This window comes from Heliconius melpomene, chromosome 15 (genome assembly GCF_056956725.1).
Source record: "Heliconius melpomene rosina isolate 202511_hmr_F chromosome 15, ASM5695672v1, whole genome shotgun sequence".
NCBI lineage: Eukaryota > Metazoa > Arthropoda > Insecta > Lepidoptera > Nymphalidae > Heliconius > Heliconius melpomene.
The window spans coordinates 8,493,688-8,518,354 of NC_140403.1; the positions used below are offsets into that span (position 1 = coordinate 8,493,688).

Sequence of the window (24,667 nt, forward strand, 5' to 3'; positions counted from 1 at the left end):
ATACGTTATTTATATATTTATTTATTTATTTATTTGTTGGGACAGTAGTATAAAAGTAGGTAGGCGTACGTTTAATATTCAACCCTTCGTGGGACAGACACATGTCCAGAGCAATCGAAACGCATGAACGGTCTTAAATTCGTTCAGTTGAACAAAAATGCGTATAGCTAAATTGTCAATTCCAATTAGTTATGCTTCTTTGTTATAATTATTGTCTTTATCATTCGGATAATAACTATCGCCTAAAATAGTAATAGTATACTCTAGAATTCAAAATGGGGAACGAATGGGGTCTTAATGTGAACGGAGTGTCTTAACACTTCTTAGTTATACTCTGCCTATCCTATTATGTACGGGAAAATATATTTTACATCCTATCCTATCCTATCCTATATCTTATAAAACAAAGTCGCTTTTCGTGTCTGTCTGAACTTTCTAACTCTTCTTCTTCTAAACCATCCAACGAATTTTGATGCGGTCTTCACCATTAAGTCGAGTGGTTTTCGTAGAAGGTTTATATATAGTTTATTATTTGTACATTCTTATGTAAATTAACATAAATACGATAAATGTGTATAAAGTCCTACCCGTTGAGACACTTTGGCGCATGCGCTGCTTTAATGGTAAGTACTACACGAAAATAATGTACTGGAGTATTATTCCTCTTAAAAAGATCTACAAAAAAGTCCGCGACAGCATATTTTTATCTTTTAAGGATAACGTGTAGTGATCATATTTCTGTCTAAAAATAGTAATTTCAATATATTTTTTATTGTGAGGGATATTTTTCCATAATGGTATTAATCCTTATCCTTTAAAATACTTTATTAATTTTCTACGTTAAACGAAGATAAAATTTGCTTTTTACACTATTTCGAAATTGCGAATAGTTTTAGAGAAAAACGCATTTAATTGTTGACTCATCACGCCGTTGACTCATCAGCTGTGCCGACTCAAGTTTTACTTATCTCTTACTCTCAGCATATAAATAAGTATATTAGTTACGTTGGCCATTTACTGTAGACCAAAACTGTCTTTTACTGTTTTTCATTTTAATAAGTACTTTAGAAGTTGTTACAATATCAAAAAAATCCTTGCTGCGAAACGGCTCGCCACTCGCCATGCGTCCGCCGTGCCCGCTTGCCTTACACGCATCGGTGGGCCAGTGGTAGAATGCTCGCCTGCCACGCGGGCGGCCCGGGTTCGATTCCCGGCCCATGCATTCTATTTAATTTTCCTCACAGGCAGCCGCGTCGTGCTTGCTTTTGATCAGGGACAGAATACCCCCTTCAGCATTAACCACAAGCTCGAAAAAAAAAACTCGGCTGCCTCTATAGCAACGAAGATTTAGTTAGATGCGTTTGCACGTATTGGATAATTGGAGTTGAATGTATTATTTAAGCGCAATATATTTGGTTTCACATTTTTTGTAGTAGTTATTAGTAGGTAGGTTTTTGTTTATAATTTCTTCCGTTTAACAATAGTCATTTAACTATCTAAAAATAGTCATTTAAATATATTTTAATAAGTACTTGAAAAGATTAGTAGCACAGATTTAAAATTACGGTACCTACTAAAAATTCCTTGCTGTTTAAAGCAATTGGAAAATCCTTATTGAAACTACGAAAATGCGGTTGCATTAGGGTTTAATTAATTTTCACATTATCTTAAATGCTTTGCAAACATACATTACATGAATAATCCAGTAGTTAAAGCGGGCGAAGCCGCAAGAGGGTCGCTAGTATATATTTTAAATGTTAAATATCTTTACGGTTTTCTTTTGCTCTTTAATAATGCAATATCATACACTTACATAAATTGAATATTTGTTGGTATTATTCGAGTCCAGAATAATTGAATGGTGCATAATTGTCCGCTCGCCTTATATTATACAAATTGCCGGATCTTTTATTCATCAATCCAATCATCCGTGCCACAGAGTGCTATCTGGAGGCGTCGCGGACACGAGTGCGATTATTTTTGTTAGGCCCTCTTTACCTTTTAAATTATTAAAAGTCCTCGTTAGGCGACAGCGTCACTCCACAGACCACAAATTATTGGCTTAGTTAACCGCAATCTTTTTAAATTCACGTTTAGACAATTACCAACGGCTGTCAATTATTTTGTCTTTGTCAATAAATTAAAAAAAAAGTAAATAAATGTTGAAATATTTTATTTTATCTGTCCGCAATGTGACACTGACACGCCGTTCGGTATTTTTTGACATGTTGCGGTTAAAACCTATCGAACATGTCGATTGTGAGTTACTTGGAACAGACAAAACTAAATCAACTATAACCGCATCATATTGCATTCCTGTTGTGTGTTTGTTTTTACTGTTACAAATTACTACTGACATATTCATAATTTTTATTAAAGAGTTATAGAAATAGAAAAAAGTATTTATAATCAAAATGCATAAAAGCAACAGAACAATTTTAAAGAAGCGCGCTGATTGCTAAGTAGGTACGTACAATTTTCGTATATATTTTCTTATAAATGCCATGATGAGTGCACCTGTCCCAATTTTCCAAACCGCGAGCGAACTGTCACGTTCTCCCCATCCCGACCCGTTCGCTTGTCACGCTACGGGACATTGTATGCAAAACGTCTCGCACAAGCGGTGTCATTGTTCCTCAAGATTAAGGCGAATCCCATTATTCTGAAGCCCCCAGGGCCTGGATTCCGCATTTCATTGTTCGGCTGATTGCAAGATTTATTTACCTGGAGACGCTCCACAAGTTTAATCAGGCTTGCAATTGGGAAAACAATGAGTATTTTCAAATTGGTTAGTCTGCCTTCGGGCTCGTTTTCTTTTCACCATATATTTGTCGTAGGTATTAGAATAGGTATACCGCTTTTCGGTTCCTGCAAGTGAGAGACAAGAACAAATGAAGCTTAAAGACTAGTTGGTTGGATTAGTGAGGTTTTCAATCTGTTGTTTAATGTTTTTTTATCGTCTAAATGTTCTGTAAGTGAGGAACGGAGTGTCTTACCACTATGTTCTGATACAGCGATATAGCTTGAAGCTGATAAAAAATAATGATAGTTACTAGTTAACAATATTGGAATATACATAAAAGAAATGTGATGATGATGATTATCTGAGCAATATGTATAATAGAAAAATCGCCCTTTAACGATATGTATGTATGTATGTTTATTAAATTATAGCAGGACTAATGCGTGCAACACGTGCGATGCCCAATTTCCTTTTCACTAAAAGATTCAATCGCCTCGTAACGGAAGGCGTGAACATGCGCCATTGAATCCTTATCGTCGATTATATAGTTTATTTTTACGTGACAAGGATTGAATGGAGGATATTTTTAGATTCTATCTTATTTTGTATTTATTTTATTTAAACAGATTAATATATTTTAAACAACTGTTACGGTTTTCAACGTAGGCTAATTAAATTGATAATAGCAATTAGTTAAATTTTATACTTTATGTATGTTTTTTTTTATGTCTTACTAAAAATATTGTAAATATATATTTTTAACAAAAACAGCTTTTTTCTTATACCAGAATAACTTTATTCATATTTAATTTAAACTTTACTTTCTAATATTCTGTCGTTTCGGTACACTTCAGTGATTTTTGGAAACTTCTTCGCAACAAATGTGACCGATCAGAATACCAAGTGACGGACACTGAGAAATATTTGATATCTGCGGTATTCCGAATTTCCAATATAATATAATGGAATGCATGTCGTGGTCAAAACGGCAGTTCTCTCGGCTGACTGACGCTGGTCTCCCTACCTTCCCCTAAAATGCTAACTTTTGAATAAAATGCTATATTTGATAAAAATATTTGATTTCTCTATTTGTATTGTTCTTCTATATTGAAATTCTGAAATGAATCGATGTAGTAACAAAATATTATCTTGATTTTTTAAAAATATTAATACAATAATAGAAATTATAAATAAATTACTATTAAAATTGATGCTTTAAAATAAAGCCCTATAAAGCAACCATTATTGAAGTTATCTTTATATTAGAAACATTATCTTTAATGCATGCATACTTTGCCTACAAAAGTAAAATATCTAATTATAAAATTAGAAATACTAAAACAAGTAGGTTATTAATAATAATTATTATTATATTTAAACTTTGCCTATGTCTTTCATAGTTAAAACTAAAAGTAACTGGCACATTGCACTCATATTTGTCAATGTTGAAGCACGTAAGGCTTTACCCAAAAGTAGAGCACTCAAGACGTAGCAAAAAAAGTATCAGAAGAGCGCGTCACAAAGTCTCTCAGACGCCGTGAAAGGGTGTGAAGTTTCACTTTTCCTTTTTTTTCCCCCTATCGACTCGAGCTACAATACATGGACGTGACCTCAACACCAGGGAATCTTAGCGTTTAGTATGTGATTATGTCACGTCATTTGCATTTTGTTTATGGGCTTGTCTTCATTTTGTGTAAAATGTTTTTGGAAGTATTTTTTTTGGGGAATTAAATATTGTTTTAGTAATTTCGAATTTTGAGGATTAAACAATATTGTAAATATTTATTAAATAAATAGATTTTTGAAGATACTGAGCTGAAGATCGAGGTCAGTGGCGTGCCATTGGAGAGGCCTATGTCCAGCAGTGGACGAGGACAGGCTGATGATGATGATGAAATAGATTTTTTCCAACTTCACTCTGTATCCCGCGTGTAGCAGGGTAGGCGGAGGGAGTCTAGTGTTCACCACTTTTCACCGATGCGATGTCTGGTTTGCGTTGTAGCGCGACGTTGAGTGGCGAAACTCAACGTCGCGCTTTGCCTCGATATCAAACCGAAGAAACAAAAATATTTAATAGTTCATTTCTCAAGTGGGAATCGAACCCGCGACCTGTCACGTTTGTTATAATACGCTATGCCCCTTTGCTCTTAACTAAATAGACATAGCGTATACTTTACATAATATATTGAACTAGATGCCTATCAAGTGTGCCTACATATTACATTCTACGCTGGCGCAGTCTTTATATTCGCGGAACACTTCATTACAGCAGCGGCTTGCGGTTAACGAAGGTAATTATATCGATATGCGAGTGTCGTACGAAATGTATGTATGTATGTATGTATGTATGTATGTATGTATGTATGTATGTATGTATGTATGTGCCATACAAATTGTATGGGTAATATTGTTACGCGTGATTTAGTTTGCCGCGCCGCGCCTTCGTCGTGGGCTGATTTTATTAAAGGGTGCGTGTTCTGGAGGCTTCGTGGTGGTTATGTTTTACGTAATTTTTGTATATCTATATCTATATATGGTCTTAGGTTCGAAATTAGTCTATAAGATAATCTACATATATAAAAGGACTTGTCCTCACTGACTGAGGTAAGACGCACGCACAGCCGTAACCGCTCATGGTAGAAACGTGGAATTTGGACAGATGTTTACTTTCGTAATCTGGACATCCACTAAGAAGGGATTTTGAAAAATCTTAACCCTAAAAGGATGAGATAGGGGTTGAAAGTTTGTATGGAAAAAAAATTAAATCGGCACCGATTTTTATAAAATTTGAAATTTAGATTTTTAATAGTATTTAATTGAATACGTGTTTCATAGTTTTCTAAAATTCTTTCCCTAAGGATGCAAATAAGGGGTTGAAAGTTTGTATGGACAAATTCTTAAATCGCCACCGATTTTTATAAAATTTGATATTTACACTCTTAAAAATATTTAATTGAACATGTGTTTCATGGTTTTCTAGAATTCCCCCCTAAGGGTGCAAATAAAGGGTTAAAAGTTTGTATTGAAAAATCTTTAAATCACCACTGATTATTATAATATTTGAAATTTATGTTTCATGGGTTATTAGAATTCACCCCTAAATACGCAAGCGAAGCTGCGCGCGTCCGCTAGTTGTTAAATATGTATCCGCAAGGGCTCAAGGGTGTGCCTGTAACGCGACTGGTTGTAGGTACAATCCTTTCTCGGGAGATTGAAATATTTATTTAAATTTAATAAACCACACAATGCGTGTTGAATGCCTCCAAAATTCGGCGGAAACGGGCTTGTTTCCCTCTGCCTGTGAAACTTTTTTACATTTTTTTTTAATATATAAATGGATGACTTAATTATTGACAACTTAATAGACTTAAGAAGACTTTTAGAAAAAGAACTTTCGCTCCGTATCGTCGAGAAGTAAGATAATGCCTCATCCGTGTAATTAGTAAATAAATTGCTCTTATCGTTGTTAATCTGACAAGCTAGCTAAAGGTCGTTAAATTTGAATACGATTAAGTCAATCGAAGGGCGCGCACCCTTTGATAAATTAACCACAATGTTAATTTAACCAACATTTTTACTGTAGTAGAGTTAGTTAAATAAAGTATTTTATAATAGGTACGAAAAGCTAGTAAGTATTTTTATTTTGGTATTTGTATAGTATTGTTGAAATGTTTTTTTTATAATTGTTAATTAACAAATGTTAACAAGCTACTATTTAATATTAGTTACTATAAACAATATTAAAGGAAAAAAGTAGACTTCAGAAAGGCTTCAAACGCAAGATTCTCATAACTAACATAATAATAGATAATAACAAAATATATGATCGTAGAAACTTTACAACTAAAACAGAATATCTTAGTGAAGCATTTAATTATGATAAGGAACAAAATCCACTTGCCGGCCCGAAGCTGAGTGAAATGAGAGCGGTCGCTGATTACCATGAGTTGCACAAAGGCAGCGCCCACCCTTTGACGAATTAGCCATACCAACATTACCTAGTAACCTAGCTGCTGGAGACTATTCTTGTCAGTTATGTTTCTTATAATGTTTGTAATTTATTTGTTTTTTTTTTTTATTATATTATATTTGTGTGGAGTTATTTTTTGTAAGTTGGTATTGTTTTTTTTTTTTAATTTTATCGTATCGTTTTTCTATCTTGTCAACATGAATTAGCTAGTGCTGCTTTAAACATTGGTTAAATGTTACCGTCCTTAATAAAAATGTAATAAAATAATAAAATTTATTATTGTAAATTATAAATATCAATTGGGAAACATAATGGAGATTTAAAATAATTAAAAATGAGCTAGTAACTTATCAGAACTTCGCCTATAAAATTTTAAGAAAAAAATAAAAATGCTTTTTATTATAATTTTATCCCTATTGTATTTAAGAGAAGATAAAACTTACTCATCCTCCACATATGTTCATGTCGCCCTTTAAGACTTCAGAACAGTACTAACTTCTAATTTTTTTTAGTTTATTTTCATCCTCGCGTTGTATGCATCCAAGAAGCTGTATATAACCCTGACGTTCATATAGAAAATAATGCTTTTTTTCGTTAGCTCGTCATTACAGTACTACAAGGGAGCATTAAGTCTTCTGTCAGTCCAAACTGGACTTTGTTTCCTTCGTTGAAAGTACTTTATTGTTTACGAAGACAGAAAATTGCTTTCCAAGAACATCCCTCTGTAACGAAGATCTAACTCTTTCAGTTTCTTTTTCACATAAGCTTTCTTTTTGTTTAGGAGTTTGATCTTTGTTTGTAATTCTTTCGAACTAACAAGAGGAGTATCTGGTCCGATAAATTGTCGTCATCGTCCCTTACACCTTCAGTTGAAAATAAATTACAGCAAGTAATCGGTATATCTTATCATTTAGATCTCATATTTGTATGAATTGAATATTTTCTACTCTTTATAAAGAAAATTGTATTATTTTGATTCTTTACACTTGCTTTAATTACACTTACAAAAGGAAAATAACTACTTTCAACAATGTCCAGGGCTCAAAAAATATATTAGGCGTAGAAATTAGAATAAATCAGAAATTTTGGAAGCTTATGAGAATCGGTAGACCATTACGTCGGTTTTCCTCTTTATGTGACTTTATTATTCCTGTCATTTTCTACCTTTTGTTGCGGTAAGTCTCTATTCCAAGAAGGTACGTGTGACGTTATTATCAACAACCAATAGGTACACATTTGAAGTCCTTGAATAAACTCTGAAACATATTCATTGAAATTTGAAAAGTTGAAGCAAATGGAAGAATTCGGTACTTTGGTGGATGGAATTTAATACGAAAAAGCTAAACTCGTGATTTAAATTTTATCTCTCTAGTTGACCAGGAGAATAAGCTTCTACAAAGCTTATTCCAATTGTATGGATGTTTCTGGTCTCAACTTAAAATTAACAATATTGTTTTCTTAAAAAGAAATACAATTTTCATTTATCTTTATCATTATGTTGTATGTTTCTATAAGGCTCTACCCCGCACACAGCCGGGTAGGCAGAGGTAACCTGAGAACATAGTGTTAAGACACTCCGTTCCCGCCGAATTCTAGAGGCATTGCGTGCTGAGTGGCGGCTTTGACTTATCAGTAGAATGAAGATATGAAAATATTAAATATTTCATGTCCTCGATCGGGAATTGAACCTACAACCGTCACGTTTACAGTTATTATTCATATAAACAATTAATACTTATCATAAGAAAATATTATCTATCTTTACATTATTTTTATAATTTGATACTTAGAATTCAGGTGATATCTGAGCGAGTTTTCTATCATGACATTATTTATTTTTAATCCTTAAACTATTAATAATTTATTACATCTGTGGACGTTTTTCAAAATAATAAATTAGTAATTACAAATTAATTATTTTGTTATTTAAAATGTTTAAAGCTTCACTAAACGATAGAATACAGCAATAACATGCAAGTACGTCCACATTAAGTCGTCGCTTAAGCAAAATGTAATGGTAGGGGCGACGGAATTGATTTCGCGATGATCAAAAGAATCAAATTCTCAAAGGAAGGTAATTTATTTGACCGCCCGCCCGCAGACCGCCGCACACCGCCGCGCCGCCCGTGACACCGACCCGGCAAACGTACGCTTCTTAGTATTGCTTTTAATATAATAATTGTTGTTCGTTTATATGCAGATTGTTAATTTTTATTTATGCAATTTAAGAATATATTTGAAAATATTTTATAATATTGCAGCTACAGTCATACATTTTATTATAGATGTAAGGTTTACTCGTGGCTAGTCAGGCAGGCAGAGGCACAAGGTGTGACTGTAGATTGTAGGTTCTATTCTTACTCGAGGAAATGAAATACTTAGTGTTTTAATGTTAAATAATTTTTCATTATTTTAATATTTTGCTCTAGTGTCGAGGTGAAGTGCGGCGTTGAGTTCCGCTTTTGCCACTCGATGGGGACTTTAATTTTATTATTATTTGTATTTGTCATTTTGTAAACAATACGCTTATTGCGTATTTAATTATCAAAGAGCCGTTGTTTATTTTATCAGCACAATAAATTTAACGAATGCAATAAAATTTCAGCATCACCAAATAATTTTAAGCTTTATTTATTTGTATCCAATCTAATTAAAAATGTTCACAACGCGAATGTACTACTTCACTGATCAAAACATTTTATTTCAATCAAAACAGTTTATTGTTTAATCGATGCACAGCACAGTGTTGCGCAGTACTGTGCAGTGCATTCGCACATTACGCATTGTCAATCGTTATTGTTCGCAGTTTAGGTGGTATCAGCGCTCAAAGGACAAGTGCCGACAAAGAGACGCCGCGCGGTGAGGCGCTCGCCTAGGGTTGGCTGTGGGGCTCTAGTTGTTCGCGTTTGTTAATATTAATTGTTACACTTGTTGGTTTTGTTCAATTTAGTTAGGTATGTAGTAAGTGCGTGTTCGAATCCCGTATCACTTTGAATGTTGTGTAGTTTATTGTAATATAACTAATTAAATTGTTTGCTTTTAATTGTTTTTGTGTAAACACTGTAAATATCACATTTATTTTCTTATTATCGTTTCCAAAATATTTATAACAAATAATAAGATACACATCTTAATTCTTAATACAGCAATATATCTTAATGCGAAGCGTAAGGAGTCTCTATTAATTTATGATTTTAGTGTTTTGTTATGTTTTAATTATTATTTGAATTCATATGTAATTAAAAGGTTGCGCATATCAGAATAAATAATTGTCAACTAAGAACGTTTTTAAGTATGTAAACTTTGAATTAATCTAAAATAATATTATTAATATACGAAGACTATACAAAAGAATCTAACTTAAATTTAATCAAATTAAATCAACTTCACGTTGTATCCCGCAGGTAGGCATTTTTCGCCGAATTCTGGAGGCATTAAGTGTTGAGTGGCTGAACTCAATGAGCGAAGAAACGAAAATATAAATTTAAATAAATACTTCATTTCCTCGAAAGGGAATCGAACCCACTACTAGTTACATTGTCACATACTTGTGTCCCTGCGCCACGACTTAATACTTCAAATGATACAATGTACAGCTATATAGAACAACAATTTCAAAATAGAAACCTACGTACTTATGTTGTGCCTAGATTATTTTCATACTAGCATCGCGCTTCATTAGGGCGACATTGTTGCCGCGACAGCCCTGACCTCTCAGCCCCAGCTCAAAGTGAGTGTGTTACTCTTTAACCTGAGCGATTCGCGACCGGCTAAACTTACCACTCCGCTAAATAAAGTTAAAAGGCTCCTCCAGCTTTGTCTCGGCCCGCCTTTGATGTTCCGAGGAACCACCCCCCCTCCCCCCTCCCGCCGTCTCCCTCGCAAACAGTTCACCGCAAGCTGAAACTATTGCCTTTAATACCTTTTCCGATCGGATATACGGTACGTACTTGTACCTACGTACGAGTGATTAGTGCCGAAGGTATTCCTGAGAAGTCCGATCAAAGTGCTCTTTTGTCTATGGTTACTGTTGAACTATCCTTGTCTTTGATCGGCGTGGTCGTCAAAGGGTTATTGATTGATGATTGTGATTATTTTCGTTGTCCTGCTAGTGTGATATGTGATATATTATTAATTTAATCGAAATTAAATATATTAATAATTACAAAATCTATAGGTACATTGATAGCTAAACTTTCAGCCAACATTTATTTTGTAGCAATATTGTCGCATTTCTTATATTCACATAACTTTTATATTTGTGAATCGATTGTAATAAACCAAGCATTAAATGGTAAAGATCACTTGTTAAATTCCAATAATGAAAACTGCATTTAAATTAGTTAAGCCGTTTTAGAGATTAGCGTGAAAACTCACAGCCAAACAGACAAAAGAGTTTTGGATTGTATTACATAAATTAAGGCACCCAATAATCTTTTTTCTCATCTTATCTTTCCTGTATAAAAACACTGACTCGTTAGGTTTTTATTATAAGCATAGATATTGGAATGATTTATTTTATGTTATTTATTATACACTCTTTCTGTTACAGTACGTATTTATTATGTCAAAAAGATGTAACTCGCTATCATCTTTTGTTTTGTAACATTTTTAATCTACCTTAACAGATTTTCAATATAAAAGAGATTAAAACATGAAACTATGATAAAATCAATATATTTAAAACGTGAAACGAACAAATACCACCGTCGAAGGTATTAACAATGTCCGAATCCGTACCCGCCATTAGCGCTGCGCGGACTTTGCGAAAATTCAATTAGTGTAATAACATCGCAGCTCCATTATAGCAATCAAAGGAAAACGGAAAGTTTGTGCACATCAAAGAGTCGCTTAGTGCGTGTCTGGCTAATGAAGGTTTAGTGATGTGAATATGGTAATTTTATAACGTCGATGAATTGGATGTGGTTGTGGATGTGGAGGTATTTACTAGGTCCTTATTTTATGTTTACTATGGTTACTTGTATATAATTACATATGTTTCTTATGCATTTGTATGCATTTGGCGTGCTGGCTATAGAACAATAACCTAGTAATGGAACCATCATAGATTATAGATATAAATTAATGACAATAATTTAAGTTCAATTTTCCTCTGAATGTTGAAAGAAAAAAAATTCTGTAATTTCCAAATATATTCTAGGAGGGAAAGCTCTACCTCTTACTTTGTCTACATTATAAATATTCTTCTTTAAGAGATGTTAACCAATAATACTTACGGTTATGTACATATCATAAATACGCGACAAAATTTATTCGTTATATTTACTTGTTCATTCTTAAATAAACTTTGTACATATTGTATTTCTTTTGACTGTAACTGCTTTCAACAACACAATCTCTTTTAACAACACAGCTTAACAAAAAGATGTCGTCAATATAATTAATTTGTTTTATTTTACAATGACAAGTAATTATGACTTAAGTTCGTTTAATAACCGTATTCGTAGCTTTTATCGAGTATATTTTTTAAATAAGCTCTATAAGTCGTATAAGGGATTTGGCTTTTAAGCAATTTTACTAATTGGATTCATAAATAAAATTATTTCCAACAACTATTCATCACATTTCCATTTTCCCCTTAGCCTATAATTAATATAAACGTGTTAATAAAAACTTTCATGTATCTCACATTAAATTTCTTTGTTACAGATATAATCAACTTAAAAATTGGTATGACAAACAAAAAAGATGCAGCGGCAATAAGCTGCTAACAGGCAAGTATTTTATATATATTTTTACATGTTAAGTTTATCTATTTTTTATTTACGTAAATATAAATTAGAGATTCCCGCCAAAACAATACTTAGACATAGCGACCTGTCCTGTCATCTACTGGTGACTTTCGGCGGTATGTAAATGATGTCGTCACGGCAACCGAGAGATTTGCGTGGGAATAGAATTCATAGCAAGCCGCTAGATGGCGACACATTACTCGAGTCTAATGTCACCTCCGCTACGCTTGTCAAGTGACATCTCACTGACAAACGTCAAGCCCCCGTCGCTGTTGTATACAAAACCAGACCGAGCCAAGCTAATCTATTATTTATTTACGTTAACTTTTCTATTTAACGCGTTCTCTATTCTTGTTTCGTATAGATCGTCACGTTTCTGTAGAGAGTGAGCGTGTCCATTTTAATATAGTGTTTCACTCAATATGTTCCATAAATACTGTCCTTCCGGGTTTCTGGGAAGGAATTCGGTGTTTACAACTGCCAGTTCCACGTTATTATACTGTTACGAAGAATTAAACATTGACTTATGACTGAAAGTTGCATACGATTTTCACGCATGCTTCTTCCGTGAGCGAGCAATATATGACTCTTTCTTTGTTTGTTACTCGTTAGTCGTTTTATGCTCGTCATCCTCAATAAAAACTACTCTGGTGATCTGTGAATAAACACCCCTGATATACTTACGTATGAATCTCCCAAAGTATTGCCCTTATATAAAGTAAGTATGGATTTATTTTATGATTAATATACTATATTTATAAAAAGGTGCACTAAATAGCTTAAATATTAACATTATTTCAACATTAACAATATTTCATGGCATAAAATGTGTATTTTATTTAATATAGTAATTTAACACTTAACAGAAAGCATGTTATTTATCACGGGAACTATAATAGGAAAGTTAAACCTTTATTAAATACAAAAACTCCAAAGCTTTTTTGTGTAATATTGATTTTAATATTTGTATAAACCCTATCATAACCATATCTATAACACATTGTACAGGGGTACAAGTAAAGTTCGATCGGAGTCTATTGTATTACAGCATCCGACTTCCACTCGGACCATTGCCATTGCACTGCGCAGTCGTGCTCTTTTGAATAATACTTTAATATTTTCAACAAAAAATATTAATAACTCCACCAAGTATATTTATACTTAATTCAAGTTTTTATTAGTGGTAAAGTACCTCAATAAATTGTTTGTGTTGTCGCTATGAACATGGTAAGGCCCTTTATGTTTTTTGCTTTTGTTGTTTTTTTTCTTCCACATGCTCATTGAACTGTGAAGTTATGATATAATTTGTTATGACAGCATCCTATTATTAATTATCCCTTTTATTGTATAATATTACTAGGCTTTAAAAAGTTTTTATGTTGTTGTGCTCCGCTTAAAATTAAATTATTGAAATATTTTAAGAAATTTGATCTGTAAGCTTATTTTATTGAATCAGTGCATTCAATAGTATTTGTTAAGGTTTTTTTTTAAAAGCTTAGATATATAGCAAATTGATTTAAAACTGTTGTTATATTCCTATGGTACGCCGATCGATGATGGAGACTCTTGACTTTGTGGCCGTGGTTTCATCTTTTTTTAGGCTCTCTCTTTCTAACATACAGAGATTACAGACCAAACATAATGCCATGATCCTTTTTATGTGCCGTATTGATTTCTTTCCCTTGGTTTTTGGTTCGGGCTAACATGCTTTTGGTAATGTTATTATACTCCGATATCAAAATTTTTGAAATGTATTATTCTTTTCTTTACAATACTTGTGTAGATATATTAATTGTGTAATTTGCCATATGATTTGTTTAGAAATTTTGATTTTTAAGTTATAACTTTTAAAACTTACTGTTACAATTTTTACTGAATTGTAACTTATGAAAGTTATTAATAATATTTTTTGTTGTTACCAGTTCTTAGTGAACTACAAAATTTACCTAGTATATATAAATCCTATTCTTAAGTATGTTAAATATGGACAAATTTACATGAGCAAAAATCATGATGATGTTATACACACAAATAAGCATAAACACTAACAAAGTAAAATTTTATTTACAGGTAGTGTCTCGCCATGCAGCGCGCGGGTGGGAGCAGGGCCTGTGCGCCATGAGCCACACTCCTATAGGCGGCCACCCGCAAGGTAAATTGGAAGGATTAAAAATTGCTTTTTTTTGGCTTGCATGGTATGCAGAGTCTGTCTCAAGAGTCAAGACATTCTTTTTTGATTTATACCCGAATTTAAAACACTTTGTGTTGAGTGGCGGAACTCAGCTCCGCGCATTGTCTTGTCAGAGCGGAGAAGTGAAAATAATTCATTGCCCATTGTTGACAGTTGACCTTTTAATTTAAAAAGTTATATTTTGGTGCGTGTTCATATGAATTTATTAATCATATCGTTTTTTAAATGTATGTGTATGTGGTTGCCCCATCACACTCGGTAGGGGTTAAAAAAATGGTTAAAACGTTGTTATTATTTTGGTTAGAGTTATGCTTAGAGCAGTGCTGGCGGAGGTATGAGCATTGCTTCAATGAAAATCTATCAGCTATTGACTATTTATCGAAAATTAAAAAAAAAATTGTATGATTTGAATTTCATTTTATTTATCATTTTTATTTTTTTTGTTTTATATATATTTATAAATTAAAAGTACATTTTATTAAATGATTACGTGATTAAATTACCTTTTGTTTCAGGTTGGGAGCACAAGCTTGCAGACAGGTCGTCGCTGCCGCCGGCGTCGGGGGAGGAGAAAAGCAAATCTCAATCTAGACATGTGTTCACACAGCCCCATCTTCCTAAGTATGCTTTATTACGTTTTTTTAGCTTCAAAATATATTCTACTTTTGGCAACATAGGTAAAGGATTAAGATAATCCCCTATGCACCGCCCTGTTTTCAAGGCATTACGTCTAGAATGGCGGAAATCAACGCCACGCTAAGTCGTGTTATTGAGGAAATTAAAAAAAATCTTTTTGTTCAGCTTAAATCGTTTAAGATGCTGAGATGCTGCCCCCTGACCGTCTCTATAAGTTTATTACAATTAATATTATTTTAGTCGTAACACTTATATTTTTCTAATGAATAACCTTTGTATAAAATATCTAAACCAAATCCTAACAACACCCAAGTAAAGATTACATTTAAAGACATTAATGGTTATCTAACCTGAGGATATGAGAGATTTCTTTCTCTTGTTTCTCCGTTCTTTATTTCCATTGCCTGCAAAAATAAATTCGGAATTTTACGAAATAATTTCAGTGTCTCCGAAAGTATAAAATTAAGTGTTCTCCCAGTCTTCTCTACTAAGTGCAGAATCAAAAATAAAGCTGAAAAACAAGAAAAGATAGTTATTTCACATACAATGTGTTCGCAGAACGGGTATGGCGTCGTGGCGCGAGGAGACGGAGGGCTCGTCGGGCAGCTCCGTGCGCTCGCCCGCCTCGCCGCCCTACATACGGTGGGCCAAGACCTTGCATCACTTGCTTGAGGTACTATCACTTATTTATTAATTGCTTATTAATATTCACGTAAAATACGCGAATGTTAATAGATATTTAGTAAAATACTAGAAACAAATAATTTTATTTATACTATAACATAAAAATTACGCATTGCTGCATCAGCTAAACACATTTATTTAAAAACAGAAATTTTACAATACGAGAATTTCAACTTTTCAACTTTGTTGATTTTTTTTCTGAATTTTTTTTTCTGAATGTTAAATATTAATATAATAAGTGTTTTTTTTTTTTTTTTTTTTATTTTAAAAAACTACATCCACGGGCTCATAGTTGCCCGTGCCTTTTTTTATTTTAAGAAAGTTTTTTTTTTTAATGTGGCGTACTTAATTTTGGGACAATTTAAACTGTACTTATATCTAGAGCTTATACTAGAGGGGTTGGATGAGACCCCTACCGACAATTTTTTTAATTTTAAAAATATATATTATAATTATTAGAGAAATTATTAGAATAAAAATTATAATTATTTTGTATAATTATTATAGTCTTTTGTATAATTATTATGTATATAGGTGTGGAATTTTAGATTTGGCCTGGCTTATGCAGAACGCCTTCCTTAAGTTTTTGGATCAGTGTCTCTATCACCCTATCGTCTCTTTGTGACATTGCCCCTTTTAGGTTCGCCTCCACCACCTCCGTAAATGAAGCGCCCACCGCTCGGCTGATGAAGTTGCCTATTGCGTCACCGCCATCGTCAGAGTAATAGACACAGGTGTTGGTGTGTCTCGTCACTGCGACGACTGCGTGAGAGACGCTCTCATGTACTCGGATCCGTGCGCGTCCGGTTCGGACGATGACGACGTCTGCGAAGGTCTGCCCCTGAGCCTCATGGATAGTCATGACTCGCGAACCTGCTCCAGTTCCATATCCCTGGTCTTTCAGCTGCCTCTTCTCCTCCTGCGTGTGGACCAGATATAGGGTGCCGTCGTTACAGTGTGGTATTCGCGCGTCGGTATATCCTAGAACCTTTAGGGAGTGGACAATGGGGCTTGCGGAGTAAATGCTGTTATATACTCCGGCGAGGGCATAGGCGACGTCCATTGGGCTCCGATGTGTGCAAGGCAACTCGCATGTGATGTTGGTTGTCAAGCTAGGCCTACAGTACCTTAATTCGAATAGATTTTGTCTGTCGATGTAAGGCAGCTGATTGATATCTCCGATGAGTGTGACCTCGTTCGCTCCTGACAGTCTGGCCGCCATAACAATGGCCCCGAAGTGGTTCATGAGGGCTTCGTCCACCGTTAGCCGGTTTATAGCTATTCCCTCATGAAAACCATTGACTAAGATCGAGGCCATTGTTCGCACTCTCTTTGTCGCTTTCGTGCCAAGGCGGTGCGCCAGCTTCTCTCTTAGATCTTTCGCGGCCTCTACTGTGGTTGTCGCTACTACTTCCGTGTCCTCATCGAAGTGCTTGATAATGTGAGTTGTCTTACCACACCCCGGAACCCCATTTACCCAGGAAAGTTTTGGTAGCTCCCAATTCACGAAGGCTGCGCCCGGCTCAGGATCGCTTGAAATGGCGTTTGCCATTCCGAGTATCCTATCGTCCAGCATCACCCTCGTGCATTCGGCCACTACTACCACTTGGTCGCTCTCTGATGTAAGGAATTTGGGGGGATCGTCTACTCTTTCACTTTCGACCAGGCCTATAAAGCCCTTGGTGCTGCTATAGGCCGCCATGTACTGTCCCGTCATGCTTCCGTGAATGACACGGGAGCTGACGTTGTCATAGATGGCGGCTTTGGCTTCATCGAGTTCTACTTCCAGGAGTTTGAGGTTCCCTCTCTGGAAAGTCTGAAGGATCTTTTTACAGATATTGGTGTTTACCTCGCGGGTTGCCTTTAATGTGGCTAAGAACTCGATGAACGCATTTATAGCATGTTCCTTTGGGCTTCTGGCTATTTTTAGGTCAGGTAGTGTTATGTTGCCTCTGCTGTGCTCTAGTACGCCTTCGCGGTGTCCTTTTTGTTCCCGTTGATTTCGGGTGTCGAAAAAGGCTTTGACCTCTCTCTCTTGCGTGCTAGTTTGGCGCGCAGCCTTAGAGGCAGAACATTTTGGAGTTTCTTCGACTCCCGGAATGTCGGTGCTGGTTTGGCGCGCAGCATTAGAGGCAGAGCATTTTGGGGTTTCTTTTTCCCTTGGAGCGACGACTCCCAGAATGGCCCTCGCCAAAGTCCTCGAGATGTTATGTTTGGGGGTGGGTGTGTTGGTCTTGCTTGTGGATGGCTCGGGGTACAGCTTCTCTTGCAGCCTCTCGGACCCGCTCTGCTTCGGCGTTTCGGTTGGAGCCTCTGTTGAGGGGGAAGGTAGATGTTTCTTTGCCTTTAGGAAGTCAAGGCATTCCCCCCTGTCTTCGTAGACGACTAGCTGGTGTTTGTGGGCGACCTTGAGGCATTCGTAGTAGTTTGCTATGCTGCCTCTATAAGGTTCTACCCTCATTGCGTCTACGCTTATGGTCTTAGGGGCTCCTTGCGGCGTGCATTCCCGAACTCTTCGGAGGATCGAGTCAAGTTGGGCAAAGGGAGATTTCTCCCCACATTCGAGCAATGCGATCACTTTGTTCTGTGACCGCAGTATTCGGCAGGGGGGTTCAGCCAGCCTTTGCCATGTCAGTGAGTCTATTTTTGCTGACCTCACCGATGTTTTACTCGTGCTTCCTTTGAGTAGGGCTGCTAGTCCTGGTGAAATTTGGACTCTATCCGGCGGTTCCGAGCGACTGAAAGCTATTCCCACCCTTTCTGATCCCTCGGCCATGAACAAGGCTACGCTCCTGACCCTTATTCCGGGTTGTCCGTCCGCTGCCTTCTCATTTAGCATTGCCATCACGTTGGTTGTGGCCAGTGTTGGTGGATTGTGCTGTGGCGGGTTTACTTTTGTGGTTAGTTTTTTCCACTTCTTTGGCAGGCCTCCTGTGGTCTTTTTGAGGGAGGCCAGTAGTTTATTTATTGTTGATTTTGTTGGTATTGTTGGTGTGGGAGAAGCAGGTGTCGAGTGTGTTTGTTGGATTAGTACGGGGATTGGAAGTGGTGCGGAAGTTGGTATCTGGGGAGCTTGTGGAAGCGGTGCAGGTGTTGTTGGTGGTGTGGGTACTGGTGTTTGGGAATTTTGTGTGAGTGGTGCAGGGGTTTGTGATGGTGCAGGTGCTGGTGTTTGGGATGTTTGTGAGGGTGGCGCGGGTATTGGCGCGGAGGGGAGAGCCACTAGCGAGCTGTTGCGTTTCGCGGCTGTTAAGATGGCTTTACGTGCGAAGGTGAGGAAAGGTGTCCTGGTGGCTTCTGATTCTAAGATGGTGTGGAGTGATTGCTGGTCTAGGTTTTTGTTGATGGTGACCTCCAGCATCGCTCGATCTGAGCCGTATCTTGGGCAGTCCAGGATTACGTGCGTGACCGTTTCCTCACATTGCGGATCGCAGAGACAAGATGGGCTGTCCTTTAAGTGGAATCTGTGCAAGTAGGCCGCGAAACCTCCGTGGCCAGTCAGTAGCTGGGTGTCTGTTGGTGTTATTTTTGTTTTCCTTACCAGGGTATATGCCTTTTTGGCGTCTGGTAAGAACAGCTTTGTGACTGATCCGGTTTGGGAGGCTTCATATCTCGCTTGCCATGCCTTGACAGTCGCCTCGCGTATCTGCTTTCGGACGTATGATACTGGTACTTTGTCATAGTCCGGTGCCGTCTTCTTTTTTATTGCCGCCTTTTTCGCCAGCTCGTCTGCCCTTTCGTTGCCGGGTGTTCCAACGTGGGCCCTCAACCAGAAGAACCGCACTGTCCTGCCCTCGTTCTGGATGTCACGTATGCAGCTCTTCATTTGTAGGCCGAGAGGGTGAGTCGTCGATGGGGATCTTAGTAGATCCAAGGATGATCTCGAGTCGCTTAAGATGTTGGTAGCGCTCGTTTTCGACTTTTTCACCATCTCTATTGCCCTGAAGAGTGCATACATTTCCGACTGGAAGACGGTGTTGTGCGGCTCCAGGCGAAATGTGGAGAACTTCCTCTCCCTACCCTGGTCCCACAAGGTTAGGGCTGCTCCTACTTTACCCTCGATTTTGCTGCCGTCGGTGAAGATTAGGGGACCGGCTATTTGGTGTTTATCGAGGGTCTCCTGGTCGAGGCTCTCCAAGCGCATGTACTCAGTTGTTTTGAGTTGTGATGGGTGTGGATTTTGTAATGGTCCCACCCTGCGCTCTATTTCGCGTCCTGGTGGTAGGAGGTCCACGCAGTACCCCTTTTTGATCTTGTACAGATTGGCGGCTTCCTGGATTCGAAGGTCAAGGGGGATTAAGCCTGAGAGGACCAGTGCCGATGTCAGAGACACCGTCCTGTACGCCTTGCATATTTTTTGGGCAAATCCTCTTTGCAGCGAGTCTAGTTGTTTCCTTATCATCAGCTTCTCGGCTGCCGAAGACCACGCGCTTGCTGCGTAGAGGACGATTGGCTCTATCACCGCCACGTATATGGTTCTCACTATCTCGCCATTAAGACCCCACGTTACCCTCGCCGCGCACGCTAGTCGTTTGTAAATGTCTGCAGCTTTCTTGCATATTGCAGATGCGTGCGCGTTGAAAGTCAGCTTGGAGTCTATTACGAGTCCTAGGAGTTTTATTTCCGAGACCATACTCAGTCGGGTGCCGGACATGTATACTTCGGGGGCTTCAAACTTGTGCTTCTTGGTAATTACCATCGCGTGGGTCTTATGCGCGGCGAAGCTCAGTTTATTTAGCCTTCCCCAGTCCTGCACTTCGGCTAGGGTGGTCTCGGCTTGGGCTTGTAACTCACTAGTACTATGGCTGGAGAAAGCGAGGACCACATCGTCAGCAAAGGCCTGACAGTATATCCCTCTGGACGCCATTTTGTGCAGGAGTGAGTCCAAGATGAGGTTCCAGAAGGTTGGTCCGCCGATGGATCCTTGGACACAACCCTTCGTGGTACCCTTTTCGCTGGTTGCTCTGGCGTAGTTGATGATGACTCTTCGATCTTCCAGGTACGAGGCCACCAGGGAGTAGAGGTTTTTTGGGCATCGTTTCCGCACCAATTGGCTCTTAAGGGACGGCCACCAAGCATTGTCGAAAGCGCCCTCTATGTCCAGGGATACAAGGAGTATTGTCTTTTTTTTCTGTTTAGTTTCTGTTTTTATGTGTTGTGTTAGATCATAGAGTGCGTCCTCGGTTCCCCTTTGCGGCGTGAACCCATATTGGCTGGGATGAAGCGTTGGTAAAAGGTGCCACTGCAGTCTTCCCACTAAAAGTTTCTCGACCGTCTTCCCGAGGATCGGTAGTAGCCCTATGGGACGGTACGACTTTGGGTTGGTGTAGTCGTCCTTTGCAGGTTTACGAAGGATGCAGACGTGGGCGATTTTCCACTGCTTGGGGAAGTATGACAGTGATAGACACTTGTTAGCTATCGCCAAGAATACCTCTCTGTCACAGTTGATCGCCATGCTGCATATGTCGGAGGTCAGGCCGTCCGGTCCCGGCGCTTTCTTTGGGTTCTGGCTCGAGAGAACCATCTCCAATTCCGCGTCCGTGAAGGGGGGGTCGTCCTCCGACAGGTCTTCAATCTCCGCGGGAGTTCTTCCTTCAGTGGCCTCTCTGACTCGCTTGTGCAGTTCAGTTTCGCCATCTACTTGGTCGTCAGGGTAGAACGTCTTTGCCAGGAGCTCCGCCGACTTATCTGGTGACAGTGTTTCGCCAGCTATGTTCCTTAGCAACATATCGTCTTGTCTTTTGGACGTCTTCCTTATAACTCTGTAGATGCTGTCCCAAACGCTCTCACGGTCTTGAGAAGTGCAGAACTCCTTCCAGCTCTGGGTGGCTGCCTCTATTGCTTTCTGATGGTATGTGTCCCTTGCCTGCATGTACTCATCGATAGTGAACTCTCTTCGTCGGGGCGCAGCGTTCCGGATTCGGCGTTTCTTCCTAAGCACGTCAGATTGTAATTTGTCTAGGGTGGTTGACCACCATGGCGGCCTTGGATCACCTTTCCGGTCTCTAACTTTGGGTATTGTTCCTTTGCATGAGCTGTGGACTATGGATGTGTAGATCGATAACATCTTCTCCAGTTCCTCCGGGCTCGAAACTCTGTGTACGTTATCTTTGGCTATGTTGTGTTCGGCTAGTGCGGCCTTGAAGGCAGTTACGAAGTCCGACCACTTTGCTTTCTTGGTATTGTACCTGCGTGTGGTGATAGGCTTCAGGGGTTCCAGTGCCCTTTCCAAGCGCAGCGCAAACGTTATTGCGTTGTGGTCGGATGTTACCAGACTTCGGTCCACTCTCCAGTTCTCCGCTCTGCCAAGCAGGGTGTGACTTATTAAGGTCACATCCACACAGCTCTCGTAACACCTCCCTCCTCTGTAAGTTTCGAAAGTTGGTATATTGCCCGAGTTTAGGACGTGGAGGTCCAGCTCTGTTGCGAAGGAGTGATATTCCGCTCCGCGATGATTTTCGGATTTGCTGCCCCACCAATGACTCCAAGCATTCACGTCGCCCGCAATTATCCGATGGTTGGTGTGAATTTTGGTGGTAGCCTTTTTGATTTGGGATAGATATGGGGATAAGTTCTGGTCGCCTTCTAAGTACACGGAGAGCACTCCCAACGACAGCGGTCCAGCTTTGAGATGGACGGCAGCCACGTTTTCAGTCACGATCTGGGGGTCATGGATCACCTCCAGGGTGTTTCCGAAAATTATTATGGCCGCCTTAACCGGTTTCTGGCGGTTTAGAGTGCACTGGATGGTGGTTGTGCCTGGTTGAGATTTCATCTCACCTGTCCTTCCTACATACGGCTCTTGGACAAGTGCGATTGAGATACCTTCCTCTACCGCCACCTTGTATATTTCCGCCGTCGCCAGTTTGGAGCGTTGTAGGTTCGCTTGAACGAACCTTAGTTCGCTCCCGGTTACTCTGCGCACCTCGCAGGCGACACGTGGTGAAGTGTTTGGGGGGCCCTTAGCAATACTGAACCCTGGAACGTGCTATACCATCCCATTTTTGTCTTTCCGGGCACTCTAAGCTATAGGCTGTATGTGCCTGGTCCGCGATTTCCCTTTTTAATTTTGCGCAATTTGCACACCGGGGAGTTTCTAGATTTTGCCGTTTTTGGCAGACCTTCCCCGCGTGGTCCTCTCCGCAGTAACTGCATAATTCCGTTCCGGCTTTGCAGAGAGTCCGGGTGTGCCCGAAGCCAAGACATTTAGCACATTGCACTAGTGGGGATTGATCCTCCACCGTGCACCTGCCAAAGCCTATGTAGATCTTCTCGGCCTCGGTGAATCGCTTATATATCACCGGGGAAACCTGAAGTACGGGATGGCATTCATGGGGGTTCCGGGCGCGCTTCCTGTAGCGAACCCGTATCCTCATATCTGCCTCTTGGATGTTTTGGAGTAGATGTTTGTTTTGAGATGTGGTGTATTCCACAAGTTCCTCGTTTGTAAGGCAGCTGAGGACTCCCCTTACGCACACTAACGGGTCTTGATTGGTGGGCTCTTTTATTGTGAGGTTTTGTGACTTTTCAATTTGGCTTTTTACAATGTTTTTGTCCTCTTTGGTAGGGCACCGTATAACGACCTTCTGATCCCTGGCCTTTCGGACCCTATCCACTTTTGCACCAGTAGCTCTGAGATCGAGTGCGTCTCTTATCCTCGTTATGACATTGTCACTCGTCTCTGTTGGCAATTTTGACGCGATGATAAGTGTGTGGTTCGGGTGGGGAGCCTTTGGCTTGGCAGCGGCCTGTGCGAAGGTCTTCGGTCCCGCCACTGGTTGTTTCTCGCAGTTCGCGAGATCCGTTACCCCCTTCTTGATGGTGGCCAGGGTCTGTTTTACCTCCTGGACCGCCAGCTCGGTGTCTATCGACGGCCTCGGAGGACTGCTGTCACGGCGCCGCGTATCTCGAATGGTTCGTACCTCAGAGGACATTATTTCTAACTTTTCTTTTATCCCGCATATCTCTGGGGTTATATCTTTGGGTATGGGAGGGGGGGGTTGTGGCATGTTTATTTTTTCTTTTATTTGTGTGAGTGTCGTTTCTATTGCCTGCAGGGACTCCGTCAGCCTCGCTCTTTCCTCGGTGTCTTTGTCGTTTTTGGGGGCTTGTGTCTCCGATGGCCTGTGCAAGTTTTCGGACACACGGGACGCCAGGTTGTCCACGTCCCGCCGAAACATTTCAAACCGGTTAGCCAGAGATGTCAGGTGGCTTTCTATTCTTTTTGTGGCTTGTTGCAGTTCCTCCCACTGGGTGGAAGGAGTCACCTCTGTGTTTGTTTTTGTCACGGCAAGCTCCCAGATGACTTTCGACAGGGATGAGTGTGCTTCTTTTATCTCCGCTATCTCTCTGAAGGGTTGCTCGGTCTCGTAGCCCAGCCAGCTTCTTATTGATTGGGCCTCCTTCAGGTTTTCAGATATTTCCTTCCTGGCACTACTCAATTCCGACACCATCTGCTGGCTAATTTTTTCTATTGCTTTGGTGTGCGCTCGCTCGACATGCACTATTTCTTGCGCGTGTCTGGCGCGTTCCTTCTCCAGGTTGCATTTGTGCCTGTTCCTGGAGTCGGAGAGCGAGAGCACCGTTTCGTACAATCCCTGGAGGCTTTCAATGGCGGTTGTCTTGACTTCCCTCTTCATGTTTATCACCGACTCTAGCGCGGCCTTCCCGTTCTGTAGCAGCGTGTTGGC

General features: G+C 39.2%; 1 protein-coding gene across 6 annotated transcripts in view; it reads left to right on the forward strand.

The window, feature by feature from the left end:
• The window catches only part of LOC146531618 (axin-like), a 72,449-nt gene that overhangs the window by 36,389 nt on the left and 11,393 nt on the right, over nucleotides 1-24,667 (forward strand). For 3 of the 6 annotated variants that reach the window (XM_085198736.1, XM_085198737.1, XM_085198738.1), the window contains exons 3-6: nucleotides 12,384-12,452; nucleotides 14,541-14,618; nucleotides 15,173-15,278; nucleotides 15,852-15,966. In XM_085198736.1, the coding sequence (XP_085054862.1) occupies nucleotide 12,452; nucleotides 14,541-14,618; nucleotides 15,173-15,278; nucleotides 15,852-15,966 (300 nt within the window). In that variant the 5' untranslated portion in view covers nucleotides 12,384-12,451. Of the gene's footprint in view, nucleotides 1-12,383; nucleotides 12,453-12,716; nucleotides 13,185-13,541; nucleotides 13,694-14,536; nucleotides 14,619-15,172; nucleotides 15,279-15,851; nucleotides 15,967-24,667 lie in introns of those variants that run through there. The other 3 variants (XM_085198739.1, XM_085198735.1, XM_085198740.1) reach the window with 3 other exon arrangements.